The sequence below is a fragment of the Hemitrygon akajei genome, unplaced genomic scaffold (genome assembly GCF_048418815.1).
Source record: "Hemitrygon akajei unplaced genomic scaffold, sHemAka1.3 Scf000188, whole genome shotgun sequence".
Taxonomy (NCBI): Eukaryota; Metazoa; Chordata; class Chondrichthyes; order Myliobatiformes; family Dasyatidae; genus Hemitrygon; species Hemitrygon akajei.
Genome location: NW_027332074.1, coordinates 332,614 through 344,877, shown reverse-complemented (window position 1 = coordinate 344,877; position 12,264 = coordinate 332,614). Strand labels below are relative to the sequence as shown.

General features: G+C 49.4%; 1 protein-coding gene across 4 annotated transcripts in view; it reads right to left on the bottom strand.

The window, feature by feature from the left end:
- Positions 1 to 5,743: 5,743 nt before the first annotated feature.
- The window catches only part of LOC140724326 (NACHT, LRR and PYD domains-containing protein 3-like), a 36,928-nt gene continuing 30,407 nt past the window's right edge, over positions 5,744 to 12,264 (bottom strand). For all 4 annotated transcript variants that reach the window (XM_073038775.1, XM_073038776.1, XM_073038777.1 and 1 more), the window contains exons 9-10: positions 6,594 to 6,761; positions 5,744 to 6,429 (exon numbers count right to left, since the gene is read on the bottom strand). In XM_073038775.1, the coding sequence (XP_072894876.1) occupies positions 6,351 to 6,429; positions 6,594 to 6,761 (247 nt within the window). In that variant the 3' untranslated portion in view covers positions 5,744 to 6,350. The remainder of the gene's footprint in view (positions 6,430 to 6,593; positions 6,762 to 12,264) is intronic.

Genomic DNA, 12,264 nt, shown 5'->3' with positions numbered 1-12,264 from the left:
CGGCTGGAAGGTCGAGGCCAACAGGATCGCCACCCCGCTAGAGCTGGAGCTGAGGTGGCTCATGTAAACCCCTCCCTGCCACTCCAGGGGCCAAGCGGACTCGTCCCCCGGGATGGTATGGGTTCCCTACAGGAAACTCACCGTATATCTCCCATCGCTGAAGACTGCGAGAGTGTTTTATCTTCGGAGAGAACCATTGCTACCATTAAAATTGAGACCAGCTACAGTGAGCTTCATGTTGGGAGCAGACTGGGCCTCAGCACCAGTACCCTTCCCAGTGAGAGCGGAGGCGCCCTCAGTCGCACTATCCAGAAAGAAAGCAAAAATGCTCTTTGCTTTCCGGGCCCGAGTGGTGCCAACGCCACGCTGTGACCCACCGTCTCCCGAAGGAACGAGGCTGCTTCCCACTCTGATGTCCCTCACCAGGTCATCCAGAAAGGATTTCAGCTGCCGCCTGTCATTCCCCGACACAGCATTTCTCTTCCCCCTTCCCCTTCCGTCTGAGGATGACTCGCAGGGACTTCACCAGCCTCGGCATGCTAGACCAGCGAAGCGAGGCTAGTTTAGGCGATGCTTTGCACCCTCAGAGGTGAGAATGAACTCTCTGATCTCCTTCACAGGTATAATTGAGGATTTCTCAGAAGGGATGAGGATGGTCCACTGTCTCACTATCAAAAGAGTCTCCCTCCAACCCCTCACTGCAGACAGATTCCCCATCTTCCTCCTCGTGTGTTCTAATACGTGGCAATCTTATCCACAGTTGCGACGATGGAGGGAAAACCCCCAGATACTCCCTGCAGGCCATTAGCTAATGGGGGCGGCATGCAGGTTATATCACCCTCCCCAGGAGACAGGTATGAAGGGGACCCCCAGCAGCTCTGGTCCAAGGGATTCACCGGCAGCCTGATGCTGACAGTGAGAGAGTTTGGTCTCCTCTCCGCTCATATTGTTTAATACACTTGCCTCCAGGGAGGCGCTTACTGCTAAGTCCTGGGTGGAGGGCTCCAGGTCTGTTTTAGCTGTGCAAATCGGCCTACGCACTAGCTACCTGCACAACCACTCCACCTACCACAGGACTGGTGACTATGTCTGGGGATTCAGGGTTAGACACACAACCTCCACGCGGATTCCCACCCCTTTCTGGGACTTCCCCCCGCATTCTACATTCCCTGCCCTCTTGGGGGAACATTCCCTTCCTCCTCTTCAAGCCGGAGGAGCACACAGATGCGGGATTCACCGATGGGAGCGTTACTCTCCGCTTCCATCACCCCCCCGTCCGACTGTGCACTTCCCCGAGCCTCCCGTTTCCACTTCAGAGCAAATGGGCGTGAGCTCTGCGGTCTCGGGGGCCGACTTCTTCATGTGTTTGGATTTCTTCCTCACTTTCCTTCCCTGCACAGGCTCCGCCCCGTCCTCGCCTGAACCTCCCTGCACGTAGCCTCAGGATCACCCGCCTGATCCACAAGGGTAGGAGCAGAGACTGGAACAGACGTGGGAATACGGACAGGGGTAGAGACAGGGCCAGGGGTAGAGACAGGGTCAGGGGTAGGAACAGAGACTGGAACAGACGTAGGAATAGGGACAGGGTAGAGACCGGGGCAGGGGCAGGAGCAGGGGCCGGCACAGGTGTAGGAGCAGGAATGGGATCGGGGCAGAGGTATCTGGGGCACTAGTTCCCGAAGTGGACTCCCCTGGGTTTTGGGTGCTAGGACAGTCCCCTCCGAAAGTGCCCCACCTCCCTGCACGCATGGCACCGTGGGTGCTCAGAGCTCCAATACCCCTGATAATCTAACCCCTCGTGCCGGACAGAAAACCCGGCCCTCAACTTCGTCCCCCTTTTCCAGCTGCATGAATACCTGTCGCCGGAAAGAGATTACGGTACGGAGGGTGCGATGGTTGAATTTGTGCCTGATGGCAGTTATTTCTGACCGTACTTGCCCCAAGCGTGCTAGTGCAGGAAACAGGTCCTCGTTGGGGGATGAAAGGCCTTACGTTACCGAGGACGATGCGTTGGGTGGAGCTGTCACCAGCTCCATCTGTAAAAAGATGTTTTCCCCCGTGATCCCCCTACTAAAAGCCCGATGCACCAACTCATCCTTCCTCAGGTAAAACACTGCCTTCCCGAACTCTTTCTCAGTGGCCACAACACCATTTCTCCCCAACAAGTCCTCCATAGCCTCCGCGCACTTTTCCAGGGTAGTTCCAGGACGCAAAATACATTGCACCCGGCGTTCCACTTTCACCGACCGAAACAGGGCGTTGTCCGAGGCTGGAGAGGCAGCCACCTTTGCATAACTCCCCGAAGGCCTGCGACTCCCTGTAGACTGATCCGGCATGTTGCTTCTGTGTCCGAATCGAGAATGATACGGTGGTGGTGCTGCTTATACAGTCCTGGAGCGAGTTGAGTAACTGGCGGGAAAAGTTTGTACTCGACAGTACCTTGCTGGCTCAGTGCCAGAAATTCCAACGCCAGGAAAGGCTCCGTTCGTCCTGCAGAAACTCCAGGCCGTAGAGGTCGAGACGTCTCAAACAATGTTTCGGCTCCTAAAGCGAAAGTGAGTCACGACGATAAATATGGAAGGAGGTTGCCCCGATGTCAGTAGGGGCTTAAATAGCGTTTGTCTCCAGTTTTTCGAGCGACTCGGCTGCCTGGAGAATTGCCAGCGGCCACAGCAGGGAGCTACGCAGTTCGCAGCCGTCAACGAACCCCGTCCAAACTGGCAGAAAAACTCCAAACGAAGCACCCACACTAAACCAGCCGCTCACATAAATGTCCAAGAGACGTTTCATACCATCTCCAAAGTAACTCACGACCTTAATACAGCAGTTTTCCTCGATTTCTCCCAGCGCATTCAGAACAGCTCCACTCTGTGTGTGATCCCGGGAGTGTGTGTTGGGAGCAGTGGAGGGAGATTCACTCTGTGTCTGACTCCGGGAGTGTGTGATGCGACGATGTGGTGGTAGCTACACTCACTGTATCAACATGGGAGTGTGTGATGTGATGGTTTCGAGGGGGCTTCGCTCTGAGTCTGACACCAGGGTGTGTGATGGGATGGTTTCCAGGGAGCATCACTCTGAGCCTGACCCCAGGAGTGTGTGATGGGGCAGTGCGGAGGGACATTCACTCTGTGTCTGACTCCCGGAGTGTGTGGTGTGACGGAGTGTAGAGAGTTTCACTCTGTATCTGACCCTGGGAATTTATGATGGGACGGTGTCTAGGGAATCTCACTATATGTCTGACCCTGAGAATTTATGATGGGACGGTGTCTAGGGAGATTCACTCTGTGTCTGACCCCGGGAGTGTGTGATGGGACGGTGTGGGAGGTAGCTTCACCTGTGTCTGAGCCCAGCAGGGTCTGATGGACGGAGTGGAGGGAGCTTCACTCTGTGTCTGACTCCGGGAGTGTGCGATGGGGCAGTGTCTAGGTAGATTCAATCTGTGTCTGACCCCGGGAGTGTGTGATGGGATGATGTGGAGGTAGCTTCACCTGTGTCTGAGCCCCAGCAGGGTCTGATGGACGGAGTGGAGGGAACTTCACTCTGTGTCTGACCCGGAGGGAGTTTGTGATGGGATGGTTTGGAGTGAACTTCCCTCTGAGTCTGACCACGGGGTGTGTGTGATGGGACGATGCACAGGGAGATTCACTTTGTGTCTGACCCTTTGACGATGTGATGGGACAGTGCGGAGGGAGCTTCAGTTTGTGTCTGACCCCGGGAGTGTGTGGTGTGACGGAGTGTAGAGATCTTCACACCGTATCTGACCCACGGAATTTATGATGGGTCGGAGTGGAGGAAGGTTCATTTTGTGTCTGACCCCGGGAGTGTGTGATGGGACAGTGTGGAGGGAGACTCAATCTGCGTGTGACATCGGGAGTGTCTAATGGAAGAAGTGGAGCGAACTTCTCTCTGTGTCTGAGCCCCAGGTGTGTGTAATCGTACGAATCAGAGGGAGATTCACTTTGTGTCTCACCACAGGAGAGTGTGTTGTGACTGTGTGGAAGGAGATTCTCTCTGTGTCTGACCCCGGGAGAGTGTGTTGTGACTGTGTGGAGGGAGATTCTCTCTGTGTCTGACCCCGGGAGAGTGTGTTGTGACTGTGTGGAGGGAGATTGTCCCTGTGTCTGACCCCGGGAGAGTGTGTTGTGACTGTGTGGAGGGAGATTCTCTCTGTGTCTGACCCCGGGAGAGTGTGTTGTGACTGTGTGGAGGGAGATTCTCTCTGTGTCTGACCCCGGGAGAGTGTGTTGTGACTGTGTGGAGGGAGATTCTCTCTGTGTCTGACCACAGGAGAGTGTGTTGTGACTGTGTGGAGGGAGATTCTCTCTGTGTCTGATGCCTAGTGTGTGTAATGGGACGATGCGGAGCGAGGTACTATCTGTGTCTGAACTCGGGACTGTGTGATGGGACAATGTGGACGTAGCTTTCCACTGTGTCTGACCCTGAGGGAGTGTGATCGGTCAGAGTGGAGGGAGATTCGCTCTGTGGCTGACCCCTGGAGTGTGTGATGGGACGGTGTGGAGCGAGATTCACTCTGTGTCTGACCCCGGGAGTGTGTGATGGGACGGTGTGGAGGGAGATTCACTCTGTGTCTGTCCTCGGGAATGTGTGAGGGGGACGGTTAGGAGGGAGATTAACGATGTGTCTGACCCCGAGAGTGTATGATGGGATGGAGAGGAGAGAGATTCAATCTGTGTGTGACCCCGGGATTGTGAGATGGGAGAAGTGGAGGGAACTTATCTCTGAGTCTGACCCCGGGTGCCTGTAATGGGCCGATGTGGAGGTAGCTTCATACTGTCTCTGACCCCCCGGAGTGTGTGATGGGACGGAGAAGAGGGATCTTCAATCTGTGTCTGACCCTGAGGGAGTGTAATTGGTCAGTATGGAGGGAGATTCACTCGGTGTCTGACCCCCGGGAGTGTGTGATGGGACAGGCCATCTGGGCCCCTCTAATCCGTGCCGAACGCTTACTCTCACCAAGTTCCACCGGCCTGCACTCAACCCATAACCCTCCATTCCTTTCCTGTCCATATACCTATCCAATTTTTTTTTTAATGACAAACACAAACCTGCCTCTACCACTTGTACAGGAAGCTCGTTCCACACAGCTACCACTCTCTGAGTAAAGAAGTTCCTCCTCGTGTTGCCCCGAAACTTTTGCCCCCTAACTCTCAACTCATGTCCTCTTGTTTGAATCTCCAATGGAAAAAGCCTATGCACGTCAACTCGATCTATCCCCCTCATAATTTTAAATACCTCTATCAAGTCCCCTCTCAACCTTCTACGCTCCAAAGAATAAAGACCTAACTTGTTCAACCTTTCTCTGTAACTTAGGTGCTGAAACTCAGTTAACATTCTAATAAATCTTCTCTGTACTCTGTCTATTTTGTTGACATCTGTCCTATAATTCGGTGACCAGAACTGTAGACAATACTCCAAATTTAGCCTTACCAATGCCTTGTACAATTTTAATATTATATCCCAACTCCTATACTCAATGCTCTGATTTATAAAGGCCAGCATACCAAAAGCTTTCTTCACCGCCCTATCCACACGAGATTCCACCTTCAGGGAACTGCGCACCGTTATTCCTAGATCACTCTGTTCTACTGCATTCCCCAATGCCCTACCATTTACCATCTATTATTTCAGTTCATCGGGTGCTGGGGGCAGCAGTAACCCCAGGTCACTGTTTCTCCTCTAATGGGACTAAAGTCCGACACCAAGACAGGAAGTTACAGCGGTTTATTGATATCATTATGACAAATGTAAATTGATTCACTCACAGTCAAACACAATTAACTGACCGGCGACAACGAGTGACAGGTTGAATAATCAGTCCCGTTTCTCACCGTCACTCTGCATCGGGGAACCGATGATTATAAAATCACACTTCAGGGCCGAGTCCGGGATCGCTGCAGATCCAGGGTCACTGCCGAGGTAATTGTCCATTTAACATCATTATATCGGCCAGGCTGCCGAATGCACCGTCCTCAGCAAAGGGAGCAAAAGGATTCTCTCCCGGGATAATCCCACCCCGGGACACCGGTATCCCAGACTGAGCCCCGGACCCACGGGGTCTTCCTGTCTGTGTAATTCCCCGGGGTCTCACGTGGGGAGACTCGACCACGCACATCCGGCGGAAGCTGCGTCGCCGGACAACAGGCGAAAACACGTCACTGCGGGACCGTTCCGATGTTACCGAGCACGAGGCAGGAGCCGGTTCCGTTCAAACCGTTGGGAATTAAACTAGGAGCGTGGCCATTAAAGGTAAGGGCGGGAGTTAAAGAGGATGGCGGGGAATCAGCAAAATTTCCCATCCGGCGGGCGGGGATGTTCACACATTCAGATGTTCACACCATCACTGTCAGTCCGGGTCTGAGTTCCTGCAGAGATTCCTTCCCGGTATAACTGAAGCTATTCCCCCACAGCCTGAAACAGATGGGAGAATAAAGATGAAATAAACAGATTACACAACAGTGTCAGTAACAGGGGACCGGGGTTAATGTTTCAACAACACTCACAGACAAATATCACCAGAAAACCCGCGGATCCGCTGATATTTTATCACATTGAACATTATTACAAACACTCACAGGATCCACTTCAGACTCGGGAGGGTCAGTATGAGGCGGTTGAGACCGGGGACAGATCGGTCTGTCAGTGAGTTCCATCCCAGGGCAAGCTCCGTCAGTGATGGTTTTGTACTGAGAGCGGAGACGAGATCCTCGGCACCAGAATCTGTGAGACCGACATTGTCCAGCCTGGAGATGAGAGAGAGTGAGGGTGAAGGACACAGAGAGACAGGAGACGGTACAAATCCTCAGTGTTTATCAGTAACACAATTACTGTTTTTTTTCTTCACCACGACTGCGCAAGTCGGCCAGTGAGAACAGCGAGAAGAGTTTAAACGGAAGACAGATTTACAGAGCGAGCGTCAGAGGAACGGGAGACAGAGTAGGAAGGCTTTGGCTCAAAGGGGCTTCTGAGATAAAGGGTCGAGGCGAGGAAGGTTATCTGTTTACAATACAGACAGAAAGTATGTGCGTGAGGCTGGTTTTCTGTGCTCGGTGTCAGATGTGGGAGATCCTGGAGACTCCCAGCGTCCCGGACGGCAACATCTGCAGCCGGTGTGTCGAGCTGCAGCTCCTGAGAGACCGAGTTAGGGAACTGGAGATGCAGCTCGATGACCTTCGTCTGGTCAGGGAGAGCGAGGAGGTGATAGAGAGGAGTTACAGGCAGGTGGTCACACCGGGGGTCATGGGAGACTGAAGAAGTGGGTCACAGTCAAGAGAGGAAAGGGCAAGAAGCAGGTATTAGAGCGTATTCCTGTGGCTGTACCCCTTGACAATAAGTACTCCTATTCCGAGTACAGCTGGAGGGGGGGACGGCCTACTGGGGGGAGAGGTGGGTGTGGGGGGAGAAGCGACAGTGGTCGTGCTTCTGGCACAGAGTCCAGCCCTGTGGCTCAGAAGGGTAGGGAAAGGAAGAGAGAGGAGGTAGTGATAGGGGAATCTATAGATATTGGGTCAGACAGGCGATTCTTTGGTCGCTGGAAAGAAACGCGGATGGTAGTTTGCCTCCCCGGTGTCAGGGGTCCGGGATGTTTCAGATGGTGTCCAAGATATCTTGTAGTGGGAGGGAGAACAGCCAGAGGTCGTGGTACATATTGGTACCAGTGACATTGGTAGGAAAAGGGAAGAGGTCCTGAAAAGAAGACTACAGGGAGTTGGGAATGAAGTTGAGAACAAGACTGCAAAGGTAGTAATCTGGGAATTACTGCCTGTGCCACACGACAGTGAGAATTGGAATAGGATAAGTTGGAGGATAAATGCGTATCTGCGGGATTAGAGCAGGGGACAGGAATTCAGATTTCTGGATCAATGAGTTGCACTTGAATCCCAGGGGGATCGATATCCTGGCAGAGTGCTTTGTCAAGGCTATTGTGGAGAGTTTAGAAGAAGATTTCTGGAGCTTGGGAACCAAACCAATGTAATGGAGGAAAGGGAGTTTGGCTCACAAAGGGAGAAAGTTTGGAGACAGTGCGAAAGAGAGGATAGGCCGGTGATAGAGAAGGGACGCACTCAGTCCGATGGTTTAAGATGTGTCTATTTTAATGCGAGGAGTGTTGTGAACAAAGCGGATGAGCTTAGAGCGCGTGGATCTGTACTTCGAAATATGATCTGGTGGCCATTACAGAGACTTGGATGGTGCAGGCACAGGAATGTCTCTTTCGAGTGCCAGGCTTTAGATGTTTCAGAAAGGACAGGGAGGGAGGCAAAAGAGGTGGGGGCTTGGCACTGTTGAACAGATATAGTGCCACGGCTGCAGCAAAGGAGGACGTCATGGAGGGTTTGTCTATCGAGTCTGTGTGGGTGGAAGTTAGGAACAGGAAGGGGTCAATGACTCGACTGGGTGTTTTGTATAGACCACCCAACAGTAACAGGGACATCGAGGAGCGGATAGGGAGACAGATTCTGGAAAGGAGTAATAATAACAGGGTTGTTGAGGTGGGAGATTTTATTTTCCCAACTATTGATTGGCATCTCCCTAGAGTGAGGGGTTTAGATGGGGTGGAGTTTGTTAGGTGTGTTCAGGAAGGTTTCTTGACACAATATGTAGATAAGCCTACAAGAGGAGAGGCTGTTCTTGATCTGGTATTGGGAAATGAACCTGGCCAGGTGTCAGATCTCTCAGTGGAAGAGCATTTTGGAGATAGTGATCACAGTTCTATCTCTTTTACCATAGCATTAGAGAGGGATAGGAACAGGCAAGTTAGGGAAACCTTTAATTGGAGTAAGAGGAGCTATGAGGCTATCGGGCTGGAACTTGTAAGTATAAATTGGAAACAGATGCTCTCAGGGAAACATGCCGAAGAAATGTAGAAAATGTTCAGGGGATATTTGCTTGAGGTTCTGAGTAAATACGTTCCAATGAGAGATGGAAAGGATGGTAGGGTACAAGATCCATGATGTACAAAAGCCGTTGTAAATCTAGTCAAGAAGAAAAGAAGAGCTTACGAGAGGTTCAAAAAACTTGGTAATTATATGAATCTGGAAGATTATAAGGCAAGCAGAAAGGAGCTTATGAATGAAATCAGGAGAGCTAGAAGGGGCCATGAGAAGGTCTTGGCGGACAGGATTAAGGAAAACCCCAAGGCATTCTACAAGTATGTGAAGAGCAAGAGGATAAGATGTGAGAGAATAGGACCAATCAAATGTGACTATGGAAAAGTGCGTATGGAACCGGAGGAAATAGTGGATCCAGCAAATAGTGGATCATTTGCTTCAGTATTCACAACGGAAAAGGATCTTGGCGTTTGTAGAGCTGACTTGCAGTGGACTGAAAAGCTTGTGAATGTAGATATTAAGAATGTGGATGTTCTGGAGCTTTTAGAAAGCATCAAGTTGGATAAGTCACCGGGACATGATGGGATGTACCCCAGGCTACTGTGGGAAGCGAGGGAGGAGATTACTGAGCCTCTGGTTATGAGCTTTGCATCATCAATGAGGACGGGAGAGGTTGCGGAGGATTGGAGGTTTGCAGATGTTGTTCCCTTGTTCAAGAAAGGGAGTAGGGATTGCCCAGACAATTATAGGCTAGTGAGTCTTACTTCAGTGGTTGGTGTTGATGGAGAAGATCCTGAGAGGTAGGATTTATGAACATCTTGAGAGGCAAAACATGATAAGGAATAGTCAGCATGGCTTTGTCAAAGGCAAATCGTGCCTTATGAGCCTGATTGAATTTTCTGAGAATGTGAATCAGCACATTGATGAAGGGAGAGCAGTAGATGTGGTGTATATGGATTTCAGCAAGGCATTTGATAAGGTACCCCATGCAAGGCTTATTTAGAAAGTAAGGAGGCATGGGATCCAAGGGGACATTGCTTTGTGGATCCAGAACTGGCTTGCCCACAGAAGGCAAAGTACGGCTACATACGGGTCATATTCTGCATGGAGGCCGGTGACCATCTTTGTGATTTTTATAAATGACTTGGATGAGGAAGTGGAGGGATGGGTTAGTAAATTTGCTGATGATAGAAAGGATGGGTGTGTTGAGGATAGAGTGGAGAGCGGTCAGAGGTTACAGCGGGACATTGATAAGTTGCAAAAAAGGGATGAGAAATAGCAGATGGAGTTCAATCCAGATAAATGTGAGGTGGTTAATTTTGGTAGGTCAAGTATGATGGCAGAATATAGTATTAATTGGAAGACTCTTGGCAGTGTGGAGGATCAGAGGGATCTTGGGGTCCGAGTCCATAGTACACTCAAAGCTGCTACGCAGGTTGTCTCCGTGGTTAAGAAGACATACGGTGCATTGGGTTTCATCAGTCGTGGGACTGAGTTTAAGAGTCGAGAGGTAACGTTGAAGGTATATAGGACCCTGGTCAGACTCCACTTGGAGTACTGTGCTCAGTTCTGGTCGCTTCACTATAGGAAGGATGTGGAATCCATAGAAAGGGTGCAGAGGAGATTTACAAGGATGTTGCCTGGATTGCGGAGCTTGCCTTATGAGAATAGTGTTACGTACCGGTGACACGTGACAGTGGTACCCTTGTCACGTGACTGGGGTTGAAGTTATACTGGACTTGAGGTAATGGTCTTGTGATGGTGGAGTGACGTCATTTTCCCGCCAGTACAGGTCATGTGACAGGTTTTTTTTACAGGGTATAAAAGGAAGACCCACCCTGTCAGGTGGGGCAGTTCGTGGCTAGATTTGTCAAGATGACTTCATGTCACTGCGTGATTTAATGTGATGACGCAGTTTAGTTAAAAATGAAGTTTTATATAATGCCTAAAGTTTAAAAGGTCATCGCCAACAGTTTCTTTGCTGATGGAGAGTGAAGATAAAAGTTTGGAAAATAAAAATCGAGGAGAATCGATTTTCGACGGTGGAAAAGTTCGACCTTATTTGATGCTCATTCGGAAGGATTTCGTTGACTGTTCTCGTGTTAATCTCCGCTGGGAATAGCGGGAGATTGAGGACAGAGTGTGGAAGAAGAGGTTAGTGCCATTAAACCATTACGTTTCATAAAAATTCGACGTGGGAAAGTTCGACGCCGGGGGGAATCGAAGGACAACGACGTGGAAGAGAATTTAAATCGCTTTTAAAAAGTCTCTCCTTTTAAATGGACTGTGAGCTTTTGAACTTTCGGCATACCGCTTTAAAGAACTGTTTTTTTCAACATCGTTTTAAGAACTGTTTAAGCTGTCGCACAGCAGCTGTTTTCCGGTCACGTTTGAGTTTGTTTACTTTTGAGGGGGTTTGTTTTCAGTGTTTAATAAAAGTGTTATTTGTTAAGAAAACCCTTGCCTAACTCATCTATATTTATTGTTGCCTGAATACGTAACATAATTATGGGGGCTACGTCCGGAATTGGATCGTTTGAGTTTAAAAAGCTTTTTGAATTTTGAGTCGGTGTTTTGGTAACGGGTAATACTCGATTCTTTTGTTTGATTGGCTTGTGAGTGGTATTCGGCAACGATGAATATTGATGAGTTTCTGGATTCGCCAGCCGCGGCTTTGTTAGCGAAGGCGAAAAAAACTGAAGTATCTGAGATTGCTAATAGATTGCAACTTAAAGGTATTTTGGCGACTACATCAAAAGCTGTAATACAGAGAAAAATCGCATCACATTTTGTGGCTTCGGGTGATTTTGATGAATCGATTTTAGAATCGTTTCCAATAAGTAATCTGGAGATGCAGTTGCAAATCGAACAAATGATGTTAGAGAGGTGTAAATTGGAAATTGAACAAAAGCAAAGAGATTTTGAATATGCAATGGCGAAATTAAGGTCTGAGAATCAGTCTTCTGATTCTAAAAAACCGTTTGTTGCTAGCCAAGAAATTAAATTGGTCCCTCCATTTAGTGAAACAGAAGTGGAAAGATATTTTCAACATTTTGAAACTATTGCTCGGATGTCAGACTGGCCGAAAGATAAATGGTCAGTGTTGTTACAGAGTGTGATTAAAGGCAAGGCACAACAAGTTTACACAGCTTTAACTGCTGCGCAAGCATTAGATTATGATATTGTGAAAACAAATATTCTCAAAGCATACGAGTTAGTCCCAGAAGTGTATAGGGAAAGATTCAGGAGTTTGAAAAAGTCTGTGGAAAAGACTTATGTGGAATTTGCCTATGATAAAGCTATGTGTTTTGAGAGATGGGTTTCTTCTAAAAATGTAAATGAGGACTATGATACATTGAAAGAGCTGATTTTGATGGAGGAATTTAAAAGAAGCATTCCTGTTGAAGTAAGGATCTAC